The 22,854-nt window shown below is 38.8% G+C and overlaps 1 protein-coding gene across 2 annotated transcripts in view; it reads right to left on the bottom strand.

The window, feature by feature from the left end:
- Positions 1–1,414: 1,414 nt before the first annotated feature.
- The window catches only part of CTPS2 (CTP synthase 2), a 61,613-nt gene continuing 40,173 nt past the window's right edge, over positions 1,415–22,854 (bottom strand). The window contains exons 14-20 of one of the 2 annotated variants that reach the window (XM_042037342.1): positions 18,737–18,833; positions 16,856–16,911; positions 15,133–15,229; positions 12,989–13,133; positions 6,495–6,500; positions 4,666–4,776; positions 1,415–2,975 (exon numbers count right to left, since the gene is read on the bottom strand). In XM_042037342.1, coding sequence (XP_041893276.1) covers positions 4,707–4,776; positions 6,495–6,500; positions 12,989–13,133; positions 15,133–15,229; positions 16,856–16,911; positions 18,737–18,833 — 471 coding nt within the window. In that variant the 3' untranslated portion in view covers positions 1,415–2,975; positions 4,666–4,706. The remainder of the gene's footprint in view (positions 2,976–4,665; positions 4,777–6,494; positions 6,501–12,988; positions 13,134–15,132; positions 15,230–16,855; positions 16,912–18,736; positions 18,834–22,854) is intronic. The other variant, XM_042037351.1, reaches the window with a different exon arrangement.

Genomic DNA, 22,854 nt, shown 5'->3' with positions numbered 1-22,854 from the left:
ATGCCGAGGCACAGAAATACACCACAACTCCCATGCAGACATCCCAGAGAAGAAGCCTCCTACTTGTGTGCAAGGATGAGGTGTTATTCAGCCCTAGGTACATAAACAATTGTATCATTTGTTTACTTTCCCTGTCATGTTGCAGTGAGTTTCTGCAGGATGCTGGAAGAGGCCACATGTTCTCCCAAGGGCAATATTATTCTGCTTCCCCCTTGCTCCACCTCACTCCCTTTCTCAGCAGATTTTGGTCACCTCATGTATGCAAACAGTGAAGTTGTGGGAAATGAGCTTCAGCCAGTCCCACATAGGTTTGCACAGCTCCTGTTCACTTCTGTGCTGATCTGGCTTTGCTGCCAGCTCAGAAGTCCTCTAGGCTGGAATCAACACTCCCTACTGTCATTGATACACACAGGGTTTCAAACTTTCATTTGTATTGCCATGGCAGCTGTAACACAGCTCTCATGAGGAGGTTAGCTCAGGTTGGTAAGTCATTTGTTGCTTTTACACTTGACTCTCCCTTATCTCTTCCACATCCTTTTGGGCAGCAAGCCCCTGCCCTTGTGATTGTTGACAATTTGCCTTTTCTTTCCCAAAACCTTCCTTTAGCTTGGGGCTGCAATTCCTGCTTACACAGGTTCTTGCAGAGATCTCAACCTCTACTTTTAAGGCATTGCTAAAAACCTCCAGTGTCTTCCTGGCAAGCCAGGGCTTAGATGCCTCTAGAGGGTTTCAGGAGAAGTATGCCAGAGTCCCATGAATCTCGGGTCACAGAAAGTCTTCTTTGGTACTACTCTGAATCAACAGTCACACTCTGATATTAATACAGCTTCAGAAAAACAGCAACCTAATGCAGCATCTGGCCCACCCTCCCACAAGAACTGCCTGGTGAGGAATAGTCTATTTGGTCAAGCAAATCCTCCTCAATAGATCCAACCTCTGCAGGCATTAAACCCTAGCACATGAAGGTTATCTCTGAGCAGGTAAATAAGGGAAGGAGGAGTGGACGCATACAAAAGATCCAAAAGGATCTGAGGTCTGGTGCACAACAGTTGTTGTGGGAAATCAATCACATGTAGTAAGACAGGTTGCTCCAAAACTGCACTATTTCTCCAAATTGCAAATCTATACACAGGCAACAAGCAACATGTTCCAAAGGTAGCAAAAGTGATATTCAAACAAAAAGAAACCTCAGCTCCAGGGTAGGACATGCTAAGTACGTTAGGCAGGTGCTAAAGGACCCCACCTGTAAAACTGACAGTGAAACAGGAACCCATGCTGCTGAGATGCAATACTTGACTGGAGATACTCACTTTCTCACAGACAATATAACTGGGACATGATTAAATGATGAATTCTCTCCTTAACACCACAGTTCACAAATGGCACCATGATTCTTTAGTAGATACCCAAACACTTCCGAATAACACCATTTATTGAAAATGTTTTGAAAATACATTTGCACATTACAGACAATCTTAGGAAATTCTTCACTTTTCACAAAGCAGTGGCCAGTGTCTCTCATGGGGGAAGACATACAGTGACACCAATTCTGCTGTCAGTACTTCTAAGGCACATATTCACGAACTACTTGAGGAAAGTGCTGCCATAAAAATACATTTTGTTTCATTACCATTAAAGCTGCTTTTAGTGAAGAGACAAATTTACTGTGTAACCTGAGATTTTCGAGAGCAATGCACAGCCCTCAAACTCGCTGTTTTACAAAGCTGTAATAATGAACATGGTGCTTTTCATTTTTGTGCAGATACTGACTTTTGATGAATTAAAGAAGCCACTTTGCCCAAAACCAAAATGAAACACAATGGTCAAAATTCAGAATTTTTCTGTAAAGTATGTTCCAAGCATCTGGAGCCCATCAGTTCAGCTGATGTGACACATTTGATGATGCCCCACTGCTGATGGGATCCAGCCTTACACCTAGAACAGCACCTCTCACCTTACTCTTCTGTCCCAGTGGCTCAGGCTCCAGCCCTGGTTTGCAGGGCTGCCTGCAGTTGTGATGCAGTGGAATAACCTGTGATTTCTAAATTAAAATACATCATTCCAATCTACAGGGGAATAAGTGCCACGACGATGGAGTGGTCACAGGATGCAAGAAAACAAGAGTGAACCTTACTGAATTTGCTTCATACATATTTACTGCAATTAACTAAGTGTGGCACAGCTGGAGCCCAGATAACACCCCAGGTTTATGACTGGTTCTTCTACGACTTTCACACAAGTGTTCAAACTAGAGTTTAACATATGAACATATTTACTTTCTCTCTTACAAAACACAAATACAAAACCACCTTCTAATATCACTTCTGTAATTTTTGTAGGTCAGAATTACGTTCAGTATTATCAGGCTTCCAGGAGAAATAGAGCAAATGAATTTATATGAAATTAAATTGCTTATCAAAATGAAGTGAAAAATTTTGTATCCAACATTAATTATTATAATCACAAAGAGCTGAAATACAGCAACCATTTTTCATTTGTACATATTGAACAGCAAATAAAGTAAACAATTTATATACAAGCTTAATAGGGAAAAAAACCTGAAACAGTTTTCTACTGCTCAAGAATACGACAATCTTCCCTTAAATGTTTTAGTGCATTCCCCCTCATTCCCAAGAACTAATGCATTTTGTCTTCCTGTTCTAAGGCAAACTGAAACCAGTCAAATTTTCCTTCAAATCAAGAACAGCTGCGAACCAGAGAATTGATACATATTCACCTGAGATCACTCTGAAATACAGGACAAGATGAATGATGATTAACAGCTAAGGTGCACAACCGTTTGGTAATTTTTGAAGAGAAACAGCATTTATACAGAACAGTTTTTGCTACAGAACAGTAAAACTGTCATCTGTAATGAGAATTATTGAAAACAGTAGACAAAGAAACAGTATGAGGACCGCAAGCAGCTTACTCTTCTACTTTTGTCTATTCAACATTGTCCTGTTCCCAAGTTTCTGTAACATAAAAAGAGGGAGAGGAAGGAAAAATCAATGCAAAAAAAAATCAATTATTAAAACTATTTCATCTGTAACTCAGTTTATTTCATGCTTCTGTAATTTTCACTCAAATTTGTTGACTGATTTCAAAGTAGTCCTATGTAAATAGCACAAGTAGTTGCATTTCATCTGGATCAAACAGCAAAAAGCAAAACCATGAAGCTAAATGCAGTCTACATGTGTATCCAGCTCTGATTAATGGGTAGAATTAATCACGAGATAAAAATAAATGAGACAATGCTTCTATCATTCTTTTATATCTGGATTTAGTTATTTAATCCTTTCTAGAGTAATTCTGTTGAATACAATTGGTATCCACTAGTGACGTGTTCCAACAAAATCAGCTTGGCTACTGATAACCATTTAAAAGCATCACAACAGTACATTCACCCAAGCACTGAGCAAGTCACTCTGAGACTGTAAACAGAGAACTACCATTCATAAATTCCATTGAGGGAAGCAAGGGCTTTTCCAGAGGGACTATCCTGTACCTTGTGTTGCTCTCAAGAAACAGAACCATTGTGATATTTGGACATGGGAAGGATCCAGGAAAGAGTGAAAAGGAACATTTTGTCTACTTATTTATTGGTTATTTTGGGACAGGCATCAGTACTGTATGTACATGTACCAGGTCATTAACTCATTTAACATTCTGTTCTTCACTCTCATAGTTTGGGGATGGATAATTATCTGTAACACATGGTACATGAGAGCGAAAAAATTCAATTGAAAATCACAGAAGAAACCCATGCTGCATCTAAGGACTGAACTCCAATTTCTAGTATCTCATGCCACTACTTTGATCAGGAGACCATCAGGCAGAAATGCATCATTCATATGTAGCCTTAATTGTCTGCTTGGCACAGCTGCTTAGCATCTACACCATGTGAAACATAATCAGAGGGGAAAGCTGTGCCCTCCTTACAGAAGTGCTCAGAAATACTGAGAAGCTGAATGAGTGCCATACCAGCCCCAGCTCTGACGAATCTGCATAGGAAAAATAAAGTAAGACTAAGTTTCAAGTCCAGATCCTGCAGAGATCAGGTGTCTCACAGGAAATACAACCTCCAAATTGAAAGGAAATGTATTACTACCATGCTTACAAGTGAATAAACAACCAATCCAACACCACTCTGGCAAAGCCTATGGCAAACAAAGCTACAATTTTATAAAACTTGTTTGTATCTCTATCACTGCAGATTAAAACCAAGCGTTTATGTTGGGATGTCTTTGTGGTATCAATGCATCAGATGTAATTACAGGTGAATATTAATGCAAAATTCAAAGTCATCTCTATATAGTGTACTTGAAGTGAATCCAACTTGTAAACTGAAGACATGAACTGTCCCTGTCCCCCCCCCATAATTTAAAAATGTATTTTTAATGTATCTTCAAACTCTAACACATCTTGGTTTTGTACAGCATCCTACACATAAGATGTACCCAAAACACTTAGCAGATTTTAGCATCTCAATTGCAGATTTAAGCAGCAGAAACAAAAACAATTAAATGCTACAGACAAGAAAGAAGACATAAGCTCTCAGATGGGACTTTAAACAAAATTACAAGAATTAAGTCAACTTTATCTCCTGTTTTAAGTCTAGAATAAATCAGTGTCATAAAGGAGTACCAAAACATTTCAGCTTACCTCAATAGCATCATCCATTTCTGTGCTCTCATACAATCGTTTCAGCTTGTGTCAGAATAAGGAAACTCTTTTTCTGGAGAGCTGTCATCGCTTAGGTCACTGTAGCTGTCACTGTTGGAACCAATAAGAATTCAGAAGGATCTAAACCAAATATTTTATTACAAGCCCTCCAACCCATTATGCATATGAAAAACACTTTCCTCAAATGCAACCCATTTCCAGAAAACTTCTTTAAGCTCATGCTTGAAGTACGGTATTTTAGAACACCTTCCTCTAAAGGAATGGGGTGAAGTTTGGAGTTTAAGACCTGATGCGAAAGAATGTTCTACCTAATAAATAGTATGTTCAATTTCTTTTTGCTTGGCTCCTGTACTTTCGTTCTCCATTTTGCTGGTACTGTGTGTCTATGATTATGGTTAACAACATAGAGAATAATAGGTATTCAGAGCTAAAATAAAAGGAATTTCTCCCTTATGGTAAAGAAAATCATTGTTTTAACAAAAAAAAAGTTAAGACAACTTTATTAGCTCAGAATTCTTCAATTTACACTTAAATTATAATTCTTGATCTTCTAGTCAGAATTCAAATAATTTTCATTGCACCAAGCAATATCCTGACAGCTTTTCTAGAGGTTTTATTCCTTTTTGCTGTGTCCTGCAAGAAGCAGACTGGTTTTCACAGACCAAACTGCCATGCAAGTGATTGTTTTGTAAGCAGCGAGAACAAGGAAACTGTGAAGAACAGGAACACCACAGTGACTGAGAGAAAGAAGTGCCCACAAACCACATTTTCAGTCAGTATGATGTTTATTGGATCTCCAAGTTTATCTTAAACCCAAGTGCACTTCAGAAGTGCCTCCAGCCTCAACCCCTTCCTACTATACTAAACTTCTACAGTCTGCTTTCCAGATACTTGAATTTCCCCAGATGAGAAGCCAGCAAAGGGAGCCCAGGAAACTGACAAATACATTTGAGCAGCAGTAATTCTGGTCAGTCCTGTGACCCTTCAGAGCACATGGTTATTAGCACAGTACAGGTGGGGATCTCAGACCTCATTTGTGTGGGAACATTGTGACAGCCTTGGGTACCAACTCTACTGCACATCTGCCTTGTCACATCTCCCTTTCACCACACACCCCTTCATCCTCCAGACAACAGGAGCCCACTCATGTTGAGTTCTCCATCTCTGGGGATCTCCTACTGAGACATCAAGCACATGACCCATGCAGACAGAGCCTTATCAGTGGATCCCAGTGACTGCCTGCTGGGTAGTGCTTCAAGGGAGCCATGCAGCCCCACAGCTGGAGATCTTTGATCGAGACTGCACTGTGGAACAGTGAACAAACTGCACTCAGCTACTCTGGTGCTTGTTACTGAGCACTGCTTGGTAGCCTGAATTTCACCCCCTCTTCTTTGAGAGAAAGGAAAACCAAAGAAAGAATAGGTAAAAAACCAGACACTTAAACAGAGTGGGACAGGAGAAATGGCACCAACAGTCACCTTGTTTAATTTCTACTTCTGTTAGGAAAGTCTCCCACAGTTACAGCGAGTCACTGTACCAAATTTGTGTAAAACAACACAGATATTCTGGCTGTCCTAACATTAAGACTTTGTCTACAGCACTCTGCCCTTTCTCAGCATGCCACACACACTGTTGATGTGGTTCTTATAAAGAGTGTGTCATATCAGGCTAGTGTGAAATGCTCAATTTGATCATTTCACCAGCTGGTGATCAATTACACAGTTCAAGTGAGGAAAGTGTTGTTAACAGTATGATCAAGCAGGCCAGATGCACACAGACAAACACAACATCACCAATATTCTACTTACTTTTTTCTGAAAGTATCCATGGAAACAGGGAACAAAAATTCAGTATTATTAAAACAGTTTTGCATTTTCACATCACAGCAAAATAGCAAATACTGTCCACAGAACAGAGAGTAAAACCAATTGTAGAGAACTGCAAAATCTTATGACAGCCCTGATTTAAGTCCAAAGTCTTCAGAGAACTTCTCTTTTTTAATTAGCTCTGCTGTCCACTGGCAATAGCAGCCCAAAAACATGCCAGAGCTCTGTATACAACACAGTATGGGAATCAGATGTTCAAGTAAAAGTGCCCATGGACCAGTGAGGTGAGTGGAGAACTGCCAAGCTTCATCTCCTGGAGGCAGTAAGGCGCTGATCCCCACCCAGCACTCTCATCACACGTCCTCCCCCACTCAATGACACAGGTTTTAGAGGATTTGCCCACAGAAGCAGTCATACAGCCTGGATTCCTCTGTGATTTCACTGACTTACCACCCCAACTTCCTAAGCCTGTTTTCAGTTTGCCGAAGCTGAGGCTCACTTGGCCACTAGCACAGAGGCTGAAACACTTACTCAGCTAGTGACAATTTTGCTCCTGTTCCTACACTGCCCAATTTCTGTACAAGATCTGACACCACATCCCAGAGAAGAGCTGTCATCATCACATTCTTGACTTCTGCAGTAGTACCTCACAGTCTCCCCTACTTTAGGGCTGCTCTATGGGGTGTAAGTCTCACAAGCAGGCCACAGGGCAAGAAAGGTAGGGGAAATACCCAGGTTAGGATCAGCCCTTGGGCTTCAGACTCAGGTAGCTGTCAGTCTCTCAGTTTCAGCTGCTTGAATGATATCTCTAAGCACACCCAGAACCTGTGGCATCATCTTAAAAATAACAACTTGGACCCCAAGGAAACCAGAACTTCAAGAGTTAAGCTGCCAGTGGACTTGAAATCAAAGAGGGACTTGTGAAACTTGGCATACCTACATCTGTGTGTTACAGCTTCAAACCAGCACTGGTGTCAAGTTTCTAAGATTTATTCTGATGTCAAACATATTAAACTCACGTAATCTGAAGGAAAACGGCAGGTGGCATTAACCATAAACAAGCCATCTTTTCTGTTTGGAATAAAAATGTGTACTTTGTTCCAAATTACAATGAGTTGTATACAGATACTAAACACAAAACCCAAATCGATGCTTCGTGCTCACAGTTGGTAATATTAAGTAACCTTTAAATCTGCTTGCTGTGAAAGTGGTAGGGGTGAGAAATCAAATAGACCCAGCTTCCCTTTATGAAATTCTTTTTCAGACTGAGCCAACTACTGAAGAAATATACTTACATTTGCTTCAGCAAGTTTTCTCTCAGTTTGTGTTCAAATAAATTATCTTCGGCAGGAGCCTGACACCCACTTCATTTTATTTGTGACAATTCTTACAACAGTGGACTCCAACAAAAAGAAGCTGCTGAGCATATTTGAGGCCACCAGTCCTAAAACCTAACCCAAATGGGTTGGTTTTATTGGTGGGTTTTTTTTTGTTTTGTTTTTTTGGGTTGTTTTTTTTTTTTTTGGTGGGATCTGGAGTATAAAGAAGTGGCCAAGGATAAAAAAAAATAACAAAACTCTATGCAGTGTCACTGCATCTAATCAGTCACTTTAGTTTTTAAGATAAAGAATTTTGGTCACTTTGCTCCTGTAAAATGGGTACTCTTTGAACATTCTGTTTTTCACTTGGAAAATCCAGATCAATATTCTTTAGAAACAAAGCATTTGGCAGTTTCAGGGGAGCTTTTCTTTCATTCATTTTTAATGTAAAATTGACAAATAACTCCTTTTCCAGAAACATAAGGAATTTAAACAATTATTCAGTAATGCTATGCCCTGCAAGGAGCCAAGCAAAGTGCATTTCTTCCTCAGTGCAAATTAAAAATACATGAAGTACAGATAAATTTAGTGCAGGCTGCAGTTGTTTAAGTTGTTTAGCTTTTGAGGACTCACTGAAAGGAAATCTGTAAATTACTATCATTTATTTCTCCCCAAAAGCTGAATTATTAAATCGTTAAAACATTATTTTGTATAAATGCATACTTGATTGTGCAATTGTTACAACTGCAGTCACCCATACCCTTGGTGTGTATTTTTATGATCATTATGTGGTCATAAAAATCATAGATATAATTTATGGTCATAAAAATTATATATATCATTTATTATGATGGTCATCATGATACAATCATATGCTTCCATAACACATCATTTCATTTGGGAGTCCCTCACCACATACCCAAGACTCCCCAGTTCTGATCTGCCAGCCACCTGCACTCACATAACTGGACTTAGGATAACATCTTCATCTGGGATAGGCACCAGCAGCTCCCTACAATCACTGGAGAGAAACAGGCACTTGCAGCATGTAATGCATAACTGACCCACAGAACAGTTATAATGAGCTATTTGCTTCTTTAAAGTGCATTTTCACTTAACAACTACAGAAAAAGACTTGAGGTGAGTAGCTCAGAAGGGTTTTCACTGTAAACATCTAACATTTAAATGACAAAGTTAGCTGACATAACTAACCATTACTAAGTACCGGTATGGCTCAGAAAGGATTTCCTTTAAAACTTTTCCACAGTTTTCTGTAAGAGCTCGGAGAGTAACAGGGTCTTCGTTGCCCCAACAGGGTCCTTGGTGCCCTCACCTGGGACCTGCACCACTGGAAGGTCACTGGAGCCAGAGCACTTGCCTTCTGTGGTGATTGTGTTACTGACTCCTGCTGGTGAGGATGCCATCCCTACCAGGACAGCTCACACCCCTGGCTCCTGGATTGCCTTCTTTTGTGGAGCAGCCCTTCCCTTGCTGCTCTCTTGACAATCTTCAAATCACATTTCCTTCAATCATATGTCTGGATTTGGCCAATGCCAGAAGCATGATGCTGTGCCAAATGTGTTCTTGACTGGGGACAACATACAGGGGACATCAGGCACCAGAACATTTCACACGGGTTGTCTTCTGTTCTGTTCATAGGTGCTTTCCTCCACAGCTGATCTGGGAGATTAGCTGGACCATGATAATGCAGTAAGCACCATATGGGCAAATTTTCTGAGTTTTTTTGTGTTTTATTTAATGCACCACTCCTTTTGTCCTCTGGCCACTTTTGTTCCTTGTCTCTGAACACAGCTCATATGTCATCTTTCATTAATAACCTGCCCAGAACTCAAGAGTCCTCTGTGACTAGATGGCATTGGATTGGTGCCTCACATTAGCATATTCACTAATGCTTTGCGAAAGTTTCTTCTGGCAGCAGTCAGAGCTGCCCACGCTTACTTGCCTAGGAACACCTCTCACTTCCTACATTTCCTCCCATGTACTGGACATTTGTGTTTAAATTATTTATCTTTAGCTTATCCTCTTCCTCCAAAGATGTCATTATATTCAGCAGAGATGACTAAATTCCCTACATATTTTTTTGTTATTTCTTTGTTCTGAATAGCGCTTTCAGCTCTAATTCAAATGACATTATTTGAAAATATAATTAATGCACTCTGACTTACTCTTGCAGGACATTAATAAAGGTGCTGGTTTTAGACAAAGAAGAAACAAAGCCTGCTGATGCTAAACTGGATAAGGAAAAAAAAACAAACCAAACCAAAACAAGCAACATGGCTTTATTGTACACCAGTGGTTTTGCAACCCACATTACACTGTTCCCAAAGATAAGTCAGTTTTTATTGATTTTTTCAAATGAAACTATGTAAGTCTCAGTAAAAGCCAACAACATTACATGTGAAGTTCTCCTCTTCATCCACTAGTTTCCTGTTAAAACCTTTTGTTTTCTCTTATAAAGCAGTGTATTTTTGGGTATTGTACACTTCAAGTCTCATGTGGTTTTTTTCTCTGTCCTTGAAAATGCAAATGTAAACTAGCAGCCTCCCACCATCTTACTCACTTCTCTATGAAATGGTAACTTCAGTATTTCCATGGAAAGGTTTGGAAAAGGTCATGATCTAAAACCATTCACAAGGAAATGAAGTGAGCAGCATTGTTTGATGGTTGGGCACTCGTGCCATAAAGCACAAGAGGCTGAAACCACAAAGACAACTTGGGTGCCCAACTACCACTTCAGGTAAATAATTAACAATTAATCATCAAGTTACTCTGATCCTTTTGGTCAGTTCTTGACTGCCTCTATACACACCCAAGTTTCTGGGAACTAAATTTACCCCAGAGAATGCATTCCAGTCTCAAACTAGGTATGCTCATGCCTATGTAGGCCTATGTCTGTACCAGACTAGGCCTCACAAAAATTTAAGAGAAAGTTTATTCACTTTCATTTATTTAGGGCACTCTCCTGGAAGTTGTAATCCATCTTTAAATTTATTATTAGCTTTGCTTACAAGCTAGGGCTTCTGTCCAGGTGTCAAATATTCTAAAATTGCACCCTAATTATGGGGCTGTTAAATGTTCTGGAGTAATAGTTTCCTGTTAAGACACTCATGCTGAAATACATATTTCCTTTTGTCTCAGGACTTCATCATTCACTCTCTTTTTAGTGTTTATGGTAGCCTTGCATAGATAATCTGCTCAACTTGCTGGTCTCCACAAATTCTCTTGCAGCTTCCTTTGCTCTAGTCAACAGCACAACCACAACTCATGTGGGCAGTGCTGGCTGAGGTGTGCAGAAAATCCTCTCCTCAGATTTCTTTCAGCCTTGTTATGACATGCCTTAGCTTTACAACTCAATGAAATCATCAGCATTCCGGGGTTTAAGGGTTTACACTGGCAATCTTTCCACTCAGCAGGTGGGTATGTTAGTATGACTGGGTGTGCTGTAACTAGCACTGACTCCCTCCTGAACATTCTTCCCTACAAAATGTTCCCCTTTTGGCCTCAAAATGCTTTCCTATTCCAGTGCTCTTTCTCAAGCCACAGGGGTTTTGCTTGATTGCTGTGTAACTAGGTAAATAGCAAAATCTGTCATTTTAGATACTAAGTTTTGGGGTGTGGATTTTTGTCTTTGCTAAATGTTTTAAGATTTGGTAGAAGTTTATTCTACGAATACGAAGAAAAAAGAGATGGGTATACATTTTGAATGGTTAATTCAAGTAAGTCTAAGTGGGGCACATTCAGTAATGGCTGAAACTTTAGGTCAAGGTTAGATAGCATAGTTGCTATAATGCTAAGGGATATAAATTAGCAGGACACATGCAGATCACTCATTAAAAAAAAGTAATTTTTCTATATCTGAGAGAAATAAATAGGTTTACTTATGAGACAAAGCAGTGTAAGGAAGTATACTGGGAGCTATGAAGCAAGATGAATTGTGAGCCAGAGTGCCCACCAAGAGGGTAAGACTGAAGATAACTGTGACGGAAGACTCTACCTTGCCAAGCACCACAAAAATTTGATCTGTGTATTGCACCAGCAAAGATTTTAAAAGGTAGCTAACATTCTGACCACTACTAACAATGGCAGGCTAAGGTAACAGGAGTGTTTCAATCCAGCTGTAGTTCACAGATCAGAAATTCATTCTCTTTGTATGTACGTCATTCCACAACTGGGCAGAGTGAATAAAGGAGTAAGGAACCAAAACAGATTGGTCTGGCCTGGCTATTTTCCCATTACTACTCAAACTTGAATAAAGTTTCTATTTCTCTCTTAACAAATGGACCTCATTTTAATAAAACACAAGACTCAGGAAACAAAAGAAAAAAGCCCAATCCACAGCATTAATAAGTTTGGTGTCTTGTTTAGAGGAAAAGCCAACATGCCAAAGTTGGATCTGTTCAATGTTATTATTCAGTCATTTTATGATTTTTTTTCATTTTTTGTTATTGTGCCCAAGGCTTCCCTCTGACTTATTATTGCTATTATAATGAAATTGTAACTGCTATTAATATCATTGAAATAAACAAGAATTAGTTAACCCTGGCTAAAAAAAAAAACATTGCCACATTCAATAAACCAATTTGGCCTCTGTGTCCAAGAGACCAAGGACAGAGTTTTGGCTGAACCATCCAGTTCTGACTGAGATCCAAACCCTGTAAGTCTAAAGGTATCCCAACTGTTTTATTTAAGGCCTGTCTCTGAAAGACAGTATTTATTATTTAGCTACTGCAAAATAAAATCAGTGTTTTCTTTGTTATTGCTATCATCATTCAAGTACAACTAGGTAAGAATTTCACTTCATTGCTTGATCCTCTAGCAAATCTCTTTCCCTATGAAGCCATGGAAGTTAACACAGGAGGCTGCTATCTTCATTTGAATTTACTAAAGGTTTTTTACTTTTTTTCTGATTGTAATGTGGGGTTCTGGCTTTAGCCCTAATAACCTCTGAAAAGGAAGAAGTGAGGAACTGTACTTCCTGCTTACAGGTTACTTTACACCTGGGTTTATGACAGGCACACACAGCAGCAAGCAAATCAATACATCCTTTTCCTCTTCTGGGCTTCTGAACTGAAGGATGGGATAGTCCCTCCAAAAATGTGACTGTCAAACTGCAGGCAAGCAACAAAGAAAGATTACCTTGGAGACAATTTACATCCACGCTGCAGGTATGCATTCAGTGTCCCAGTTGCTGCTAGCAACAGTCCAAGGTACGGAGGTGAAGGCTTCATAGGTCTTGAGGAAAATTCTGGGTGGAACTGAACTCCCACAAAATATGGGTGATCTACAAGACAGACATCAAGGAAAATTACACAATTTAGGAAGAAGATAGTAGAAAAACTTTCAGGAAAAAACCTTATTGAAGATTTCAGGCAGGTGTCCAGAAGCCAGAGCAGCACATGTCAATTTAAGGGTGAGGCAGCAGCAAACTTCTTTCCACAAAAAGCAACTGACAATAGAGGCAGAAGGTTAGTAGGTCAAACTAAGGAAAAATCATCCTGTGATTCATAAAAACTGAAAAATAAACCTGTACCAACATGTAAGGGTGGGAGGAGGGGGGCACAAGTGGAAAAGTCACAAAGTTTACACTTATTTATTTCGATTCCCAGTATCTATTTAGGCATGTCTATTCAGAACAATATGCTGCTTCATCCACTCTTACATCTTCACCTGTTTCTCACGCAAAGCACCTTTTTACTACTGCTTCTGCTTCCTTTCTGTCTTCTTCAAAAGAATAGAGGAGGAAGAAAGTTTTTGTACTCTTTCATGCTGGGAACCTGTTCCTTCTCTGTTTTAAAGGAGCTAACATTAACCACTTCTAGTTTTGTCCAATGCCCTGGCACTAACTGCAGATTCTTGTTCAACAGTTTCCAAAATAATTCCCAACATTCAAGGAAATACTCTGCAGTACAGAGTAAGTGATGAGAAGAAATCAGGGGTTTTCTTCTAGGAAGGTAAGCTATATGGTCTAGTATACTGTTCTCTCTGCTGCTGTATATTAAAGAGAACCCGGATCCTAGATTTATCCCATAACTTCAACAACAAAGCACCAAATATTTCCTGTGGGGATATTTTGCTTAGAAGTATGGCCTAAGCTAGCTGGTGTACTGTTATTTCTATGCTTCTACTCCAACCCACTCTACTCCCTATGATGATTGTTTTTCTTTAGTAACCCATCTCCTTGCAGCCCATTGTGAAATAATTTCAGATTTTACTGCTGCTTTTCTTTCTTCCACAGTAACGTGCAATTTAAAATTTCTGCCTGATTGATTTCTCAGTGCTCTCTACAGAAGTTTTTTCATGCAGGGCAGACAAAATAACCTCCCAACACCAGCACGTGTAACAGAGATAATCTGTCAGGAACAAACTAATCCAAGAACATCCATGACAATTAGTAGTTCACGAATTCACATCTATCCTTTGCTCTCAGATTACTCTCTGTGGCACAGTTGCTTGACATTATATGTCAGTGTCCATATTCCAACCCTGGTTCAAAATCACAGCACTGTTCTTCAACATACCATGGAATGTACTAAATGAATTCTCAGGTGCATCATGCCACAAGTAGCACTCCATAGGCTAATAATGTATTCTGATTATGATTTTATGTTTCTGTGCATGGAATTTATCTTGACCAATGGCAATTAGGGGTCACATAAGAAAGGGGAATAAAAAAAACTTGTAGTCTGCATCTTCAGGTGCCTGATAATTATCTAGCCAACAGTGACTTAACACTAAGGAGTTAATCAAACATCCAATCAAAATCAAAAAGATAGTTTTGAAAAGCTACTCTGTGTACCATTCAACGAACATATGCAGTGTAACTCTTTTTTTATTTCAGAACCTTTTAGAGAAGACATCAAGTCTTACTTGGTAAAGTAGTATTTCCAACGTATCAAATACTCATCTCTCTGAATCTTCTTCTTCTTTCACTTCTGTGAAAGAAAGGAGCTTGCTTTCTATCTGACTTTCATACTTTCATTTATATGATTCTAACCAGAGGGTAACTGAAAGAGACAAAATGATTGGATGGCACGTTGGGAGGTCTCTATTCCCTACCTCCAGCTCAAAGCAGGGACAAATTCAAAGTTAAATCAGGTTGCTGACAGCTTTGTCTAGTCAAGTTTTGAAGGTCTCTACTGCAAGGATGAAGATTTCACAGACTCTCTAGGTAATATACTCTGTTATGACAGCTAAATATTGTGCCTACATGTTGTTTAACAACCTATAGTTTATACAGTTTTAACAGATGAATAAGTATTACAAACAAGTAAGACACTCACTCTCCAGTTCAATAATTTCCATCCTGTTCCCTTCTGTATCATGGCCAACAAATTTCAAACCTTTCTCTTCAAAGCAGTGAGTCAACTCAGGGTTCACCTGAAACATTGAAAGCAATAATAATTGTCGTTCTGTTTATTTTTGGATTTAACAAACAGTAGCAGTTAATTGTAATGTTTTTTTACATGCATACAAGAATGAAAAGAATTGGGTAAGGGTTGGGAAATTTTCCTTTCCTGTTTTAACAACTCTGGCATAAATTTGTAAAAGTGGGCATGTTTATTAAATAAAGATATTAATCAGTAAAAGTTACTATGCAACATTCAAAAATTAAAGCCAGGGTCCCTTCTGCTTGCTGCCCACCTGAATCCAAGCAGCCTGCATTCCCCCTTTTTTAAATGGCCCACTAGATGTAGGTGTAGACTGACCTCCCCTTCAAACACTGCATTTCAGTGGTTATGACAAAAGCTGTGATTCAGCTCTTCCTTCAAACTGAGGAGCTCTGCAGTGAGCTGTCTCATTTCCTTGATGATGTTCTACCCACTCAGTTAACAGCCAAACTTTGCACAGGTTTACCACCATCACACTTTCCTCCCTTTTAAGGAAGGTTAATACTGTCTGAATCAGTTATAGCATGCACCTATCTGATAGTTCACACCCCTTTGGAGACACTGATGGAGTCAGACCCCTTTTGAACTACCTCAGAGATAACTCCAGAAGTCCACCTCTTGCCTGTCTCCTTGAATGACAATATTTTGAAAGTATTCAGGCGCCTTTTCTCAGATATTTGCACACAGAGGAGTGGTCCCATACAAAGGAGTTGGATGGCAGGAAGCAAGTGATCTGAACCAGCCTCTGAGCTGCAGATGCCTGAAGTCTCCCCACATTTAGACCACAAAAGAATGTGCACTACCCAAACATAATCTGTGCCTTTAAATAAGCCAAACTGGCCAGCACATTTAAGCATTACAAGCCTTTACTTTTCAAATATTTCCCAGGAGGCCAAGCCAGGTAATCTCTAACACTGCTTTCCAAGACCATTTTTCTAGATACTGCATCTTCTCTCCCACAAAAACTGCATACAACATTATTCCCCTCTACTGAACAACTGCAAGAACACCTCAGCAATAGCTTGGGTGGTGCCAGGCCCCTCAGCACAAGAAAGAGATTGACATGAGTCCATAGGAGGCCCAACCACAATGGTTAGGGGCTGGACCACATGCAACATAAGAGGAGACTGGATGAGCTGGATTTGTTCAGCCTGGGAAAGGGAAAGCAACGAGTGGATCTCATGGCTGACTTCAGCTATCTATAGTATAAAGAAACTCTGCTCAGAAATGCATAGCATGTGACTGAGACCAAAAGAGAAACACTCAAGGAAGTCTCCTAATAGATACAAGGGAAAAGGTTCACAATGAAGTGGTTAAGCGTCGGAACGAATTGTCACAAGATGCTGTGGATTCTCTCTTCAAAGAGATTCAAAATTAGATGGAACAAAATCCTGAGTGATCTAATTTTACAGATGGCTCAGCTCCAAACAAGGAGTTGGACCAAAAGACTTATTGAGAGAGGTTTCTTTCAATCTAAATTATACTATCTAACCACTACTAAATTTTGGTTTATGTTTATGTAAGAAATCTCCCACTAGCTTTTTTTCTGCCTACCAAGGGAAACACAATATGTCAAGCTTTACTTTTGAGCACAAAGTACATTAGCAGTGCTTACCTCATATCGATGCCTGTGTCGCTCCTCTACAAACATTTCATCACCATAAAGTTTCTCTGAATATACAACAAAAGAGAAATTAATGCCAATGTGTTGCTTTAATAGTTACTACAATTATTTCTTGTAATTTAAACCTCAAAAAAGTCACATTTAGCACATGTTAAACAAAACAAGACATTATTCATCTCACTGCACTTTTCAGTTTTTCCTGAGTGATGACCAGTTTCTTTTCATTTACTGTTACCTGAGTTTATTCAGGATTCATATTCAACATTCCTTGACTCGAAATATCTTAGGCAGACTAGAATCTAAATAGGCTTTAACTAATTTAAATTGTAAAGCTCAAAGAAATAAAAAAATGTCTGAGTGAACCAGCAATGTAAAATCCCTTTAGGGTTTTACAACAGTTGCACACAAAAGATTCAGGGAAGGAAGCCTTAGCATCTGTTCCATTTTAATAGATTATGCATGGCACCTGGCATAATACCTCCAAAGAACAAACAGAGAATATTGCTTTTCTCTGTTTTCCTGATCTCATTACCCAAATGACTCTTGCAGTCCTCTGTGCGTAATCTTGAACACTCCAAATTTCACAGCAACAAGGAGCAAGTCAGAGGTAGGCAGTAAACCAGATCTTAATCATATCTCTCACTTATCATCATGGCTCAAACTTTGCTCTCAATTTATCCTAAGATCATTAGGATTACTACCTTGCTAGGGGGTTGGTACAAGAACTAGACTGCCAGGAACATCTTCAAAAATTGCAGAATAATAGTACTGCCATTTTTAAAAAAAATGGTGTATGTCTTAATTTTAAGACAAATTACTTATGGGATAATACTTTTTTTCAAAAGTATTATTTCCATTCAAGTTGTAGAGCATAACAAAAAGAAATCAGATTTCCTGATTAAACTACCAGAACTTTTTGACTCTTTCTAAAGAAAGATCTAAACAGACCTAAACAGCTCATAACATTGGTCAAGAGTTACAACACATGTTAATTTTTATTAACTTTTCCAAGAAGTGCTTAGGCCACAGAACAACTTGGACATTGTGATATATATATATATATATCTGTATCACATGTAGGCAAAGCATCACCCAGGTTCGTTAGATTACTACTATGGCCATCTCTAGAAACACAGATTTTTCATTAAATGTGCATATTTATTACACTTTGGTCTCCTGCTGAAGTAGATGTCATTTTTACACACTCAGAAGGATATATTCCTTAACTTCAACATAGCTAAATAGAGAACAGCTCAGTATCAGGGGCAGGGCAATAAAAGAAATATGCACATATTTAATCAATAGACAAGAAACTACATTTGACACAATTGCAGCATCACCTGTATTACTACTGTATAAAGGGCTGATTAATAGGAGACAAGTATTACTTCAATTTTAAAATACACATAGATCAAATTAAACAATTTGTTCTATATTCTGGGGTTTTTTTATTTTGTTATCTGAAGCATCCTGTTACAGCAAATCATGTGCCTTTCCTGCAACAGATACTTTGCTTTCCCGAAACAAGACTGCTTCCAAGGCCAGGCTAGAAAATAGGAAGAAAGTGCTCTGACCTTCCCAAGAATATAATGAATTAAACTGCCATGAAATGAATTTCAGTTTTCTCAACATTTTACTCATTGTTTTTAAAAAAGCATTAGACCCTAACTGACAGTTTCACTGGGAGTTACGGATGTCTCTCATTTCTTTTTTACATTCCAATTCTCAATAAATGCAAATAACAGGATCAGAATGAATGAGCTCAGGGAAGCTGTCACCCAACTGTTTGCTTTAGGTTATAGCATTTTTGATTTTCCAGGTTACAAAGTTCCTATCCAAAAGGCAAGTCATAAGAGCAGAAAAATAACTTACTTAAAACAGAATTTTCAGTTTTGAAAACTGTCCTCCTCTTCCCCAGTCTCATTGTTCCTCCCATATCTCCAGGATTGTGTTCTGGCATGTCAATAACCTGTAGAGAAAAGTTGTATAGACACTGTTTCATTCAACAAATAAAAAATCCCTAAAACAAGCTTGCCTTGCAAGCTGCACAGATGTGTAAGTGGAACTTTATGTATTTTACCTCCAATTCCCAATTATTATTTCTCTTTGGTTTTTCTAATGCTTTGTTCTTCAGTACTGGCAGTGTAATAGACTGACATTGTTAACCAATTGGTGACAAACTTTTTCAATTAATGTTAAGGTTAACAAAAGCAACTTACTAATTTCTTATTTTAATTTTTGGGGTAGAAAAAAACCCCTTCCTTTTAAATATAATACCCAAATGTTACCAGTAGGATAACTCTGCCCAAAGCTATTCTTTGTGCTAGGAGTCCACAGATTTTCAAAAATTCAAATTCACAGACCAAAAAAATCCACCAAGTGATAAAGACACCATCTCTGGAAAAACAAAGTCCCTGAACCTCACAGTGTTAGAGGCTGAAAGATTATCCTGAGCAAATATTCCTGTAAATTCTGCCATTTCTTATATTGCTCTTTCTTATGCTAAGAGGCCCAAACAGCTGTGTTATCAAGTGAGAAGACAATCTCCTTCTTGGGAAGTGGGAAGAGGGAAAGGACAGGCAGCAGCAGAGCGAAGAGGAAAGAGGACACTTGTAGAGAGACTGTAATGTTGTAAAAGCAGAGTATGAGAAGAGGTGACTCCAGTATGTGTGTGCTATTTCAGATTAGAGATGTAACTAATTTATCACAGGAAATGGAAAACCATTCCCCCCCTGCATTCACCTCTACTAAAGGGTTTCTCAGCTTGCTGAAGAGTTCACGGAATACTGGGTTGCCTTGTATGAAGAATATGCTTTTAACATAAAACTTAAAGACAAGGATATACAAATACTGGGTTTGAGGACTGAAGCAGATGGGTCAAATGGCTGCTACATGGGTCAAGTGAAACCCAGGCTGGTGGGATTCAGGGTACATGAGAAACCATAGCTTAGTGGAAGAAGTGCACTTAGTTTTGTTCAGTTTGAAAAATCCTGCAGGGTCTCACAACCCAGGTTAGAGGAAACCCGTCCAAGAGAGGTAAAACAATTCAAACTTGTAGAAAAATGAGCCGAAGCTTTGACCTACATACTTGTATTCACATATACACGGTCAGTGAGGAATGTAATTGACAAAGAAAAGTTCTAAAAATACAAATATTCACATATATGGGTAATCTAGAATGGATTTTTATTAACCTTAATTTGCCCTCTGTGAGTAATGAAAACAATTTCTGATGATACACTTCATAAAGTGAAGTTATTCAATATAGGAGGGATGGTGGAAAGTGCTTAACCTTTGGCCTTGTGCCAAAGCATTTCAGCTGTGTAATTATCTCTGTACAAGCTTATACCTTCAAAATGTTATTTATAAGCTATATACTCATTATAAAATGCTATGAGCAGGAGTTGTGATCAAACCAATGGGATATTACAAATCCTTCAATTACCACTCAAATCACAAAGGTGAGGACTGTGGCAAGACACTGAGCTACCCACCCTTCCACAAATTCAAAAAATATAAGAAAACCCGTTAATTGAATCCTTATTATTTTAAAAGTATGAAATTTACTGAATTTATTTTATTTCCTTTCATTTAATTTCACTTTTTTCCTGAAGTAATGGCCACCAAAAAAAGAGGGTATCAGAAACAGAGCATCTGTTTTGCTGAAGCCTTCTGTCATCCTCTGGGTCAGACACCAACGTGGGGCTGCAAGCCCTGCAAAATGGCCTCATAAGGAAGATTCAGGTGAGTTTCAACACCAAATGTGTGTGTGTGTGTGTGTGTATGTGTTTTCAGCTCTCCATCTTTCCCAATACTTTTAGATTTATAGCAAAAAATGGACAAGGTTTGACATATTAACTTTTGTAGTCAGGTGACAAAAGGAGCTACTTATGAAGTAACACCTTGGAACTACTTTGGCTGTGTGGCTCAGATGAACTCCAGCAACTACAACAGCACAGCCCTCAATGTTTACGTATTACTTGAGTTTCTCTGCAACAAAGTCTGTGCAAGAAGCTTTTGAAACCAAAGTGGCACTGCTGCTCTACAGCCCAAAGGAAGTAACGAGAATCAGAAAAGCAACTCCTATTAATGAAATATTTTGCCATATTATACAGAATTTATTTGATCAGAAAAAGGTGAGCTTTCAAATAGCGGTCATTTTGAATAACTGTGCAACTGAATAGATTCTTCAAAGAGCTTATGCTTCCTGGCACAGAATAAATCAGCTCTTCCTATGCATTAATTCTTTGAAGGGTAGAGAACAACACAGAACAGGCACCACAAGCAACAAAAAATATCAGTAGGGAGGATGTAAGAATAGACAAGGCATCAATTAGGTCTTTTTTACCCAAACCTCAACTGACAACACTACAGGGATTTTACAGAGAACATGTATTATACCAGCCAGCAAACATGAAATTAAGAATGAATCACTGTAACACCATACAAAGCACATTCTAGATATAAAGCAATTTGATCAGTATTAAATCATGTTAGTAATGAATAGTGACTTCAACTATTCATGAATAGAGATCTTCTTTCAGATATCTACTGCTTGGATTGTTTCATTGCTGTTAGAAAACATATAAAAGCTAATGAGAAAACCTTTCAAGCCCTGACACACAACATAGAGCAGCCAAGGCCCTGAAAGCCCCACACCTATTATTTTAGTAATCACCCCAGGACCATTACATTTTATCTTTGTTTTGCCTCATGTCTTGCAATGCCATTTTGAGAAATACATCTACTCTGGTTACCTTGGCAGGGGAAGAGGGGGTGTGGGGGGTGTCTGGTTGGGTTTTGTTTGCAGGCCTGGTTTTTCAGGAGTTGGGGAGGGAGACGAACATTACTTGATTTGAACAACTCATTGCTGAACAGCTTTGGAAGCATGTTTTTACAAGTTTGGGGTCTGGGTTTTTTTGTCTTTTTACCTTGCCCTTGACTGGTGAGCAAAAGATTTATCAATGCTGAAATAAATTACTACACATGTAAGTGCTGATCAAAGCATCCGGAGATGCCACGACCCTGGAGATTAACTGAACCCTGAAAAGAGGCTCTAAACACTCAGCACACAAGAGATGTGTAGAGAGAAAGTTGACAGGAGCAGGGAATACAGTGACAGGTACTGATGAATACTAATCCCTGCTGAATACAGCTGTGAAAAAAAATGCAGCAGCACAAACTGACAAGGACTCAACCCAAACTTAAGGAACTAATCGTTTTATTGACTCTTCCATCATTTCTCTGCAGGATTTGTCAGGACTTGCTAGATTTGATCTGATCAATCAATCACAAGTTCATCAGTAAACAAACCCAGACACCTACAAACGGGATGTTTGTATTAACATCTACTCTGTTTTAGAAACCAACTTAGTACAAACATTTTAAAGAAAAAGCTGACAACTGCAACACTACTACCAGTGGCACTGAGAGCTTTCAACTTGGCAAGGAAACCAAAAAGACAGACTTTCCCTGTTCATTAAAAAAGAGGGTTACATTTTCAGTTACTGAAAGAATGTGCAAATATTACATCTGCCTTTTCCCCCAGAGATATCCTAGCTCCAAGCAAACCCCATCACTGCCCACCTATCTAAAGCACTCAGCCCACTAGGACTGAATCAGCTGCCAACAAAGCCACTTGCAGATTTCAGACTACTCAGTGCTCCATTACTCTGACTGACATAATTCTGTTTTTAAAAAGATGACCACCATCATGTATAAGATCAAAGCAGAAATCATCAACAGCTGATCCGTGCAGTTACATACTGATATGAGTAACCAGCTTGAAAAGTCCTGTTCTCTACTCTCTTTACTAAACTACAGCACAGTATCCAAACATTCCAGCAAATACCAGTTTAAATTTCTTAAAACTCCTAAAATCCCATAGATTACTACTGTCAATTATTTTCCAGTTTGGGTGATCATCTTCTCCACAGATTTGCTGTTTCCTATTTTAGAATTAAGTAACTGCCATGGACCATTTATTTATA

This window comes from Corvus kubaryi, unplaced genomic scaffold (genome assembly GCF_017639235.1).
Source record: "Corvus kubaryi isolate FWS band 111438036 unplaced genomic scaffold, C.kubaryi_AGA036_p1.0 133, whole genome shotgun sequence".
NCBI lineage: Eukaryota > Metazoa > Chordata > Aves > Passeriformes > Corvidae > Corvus > Corvus kubaryi.
This window is presented reverse-complemented; position numbering and strand designations above follow the sequence as displayed.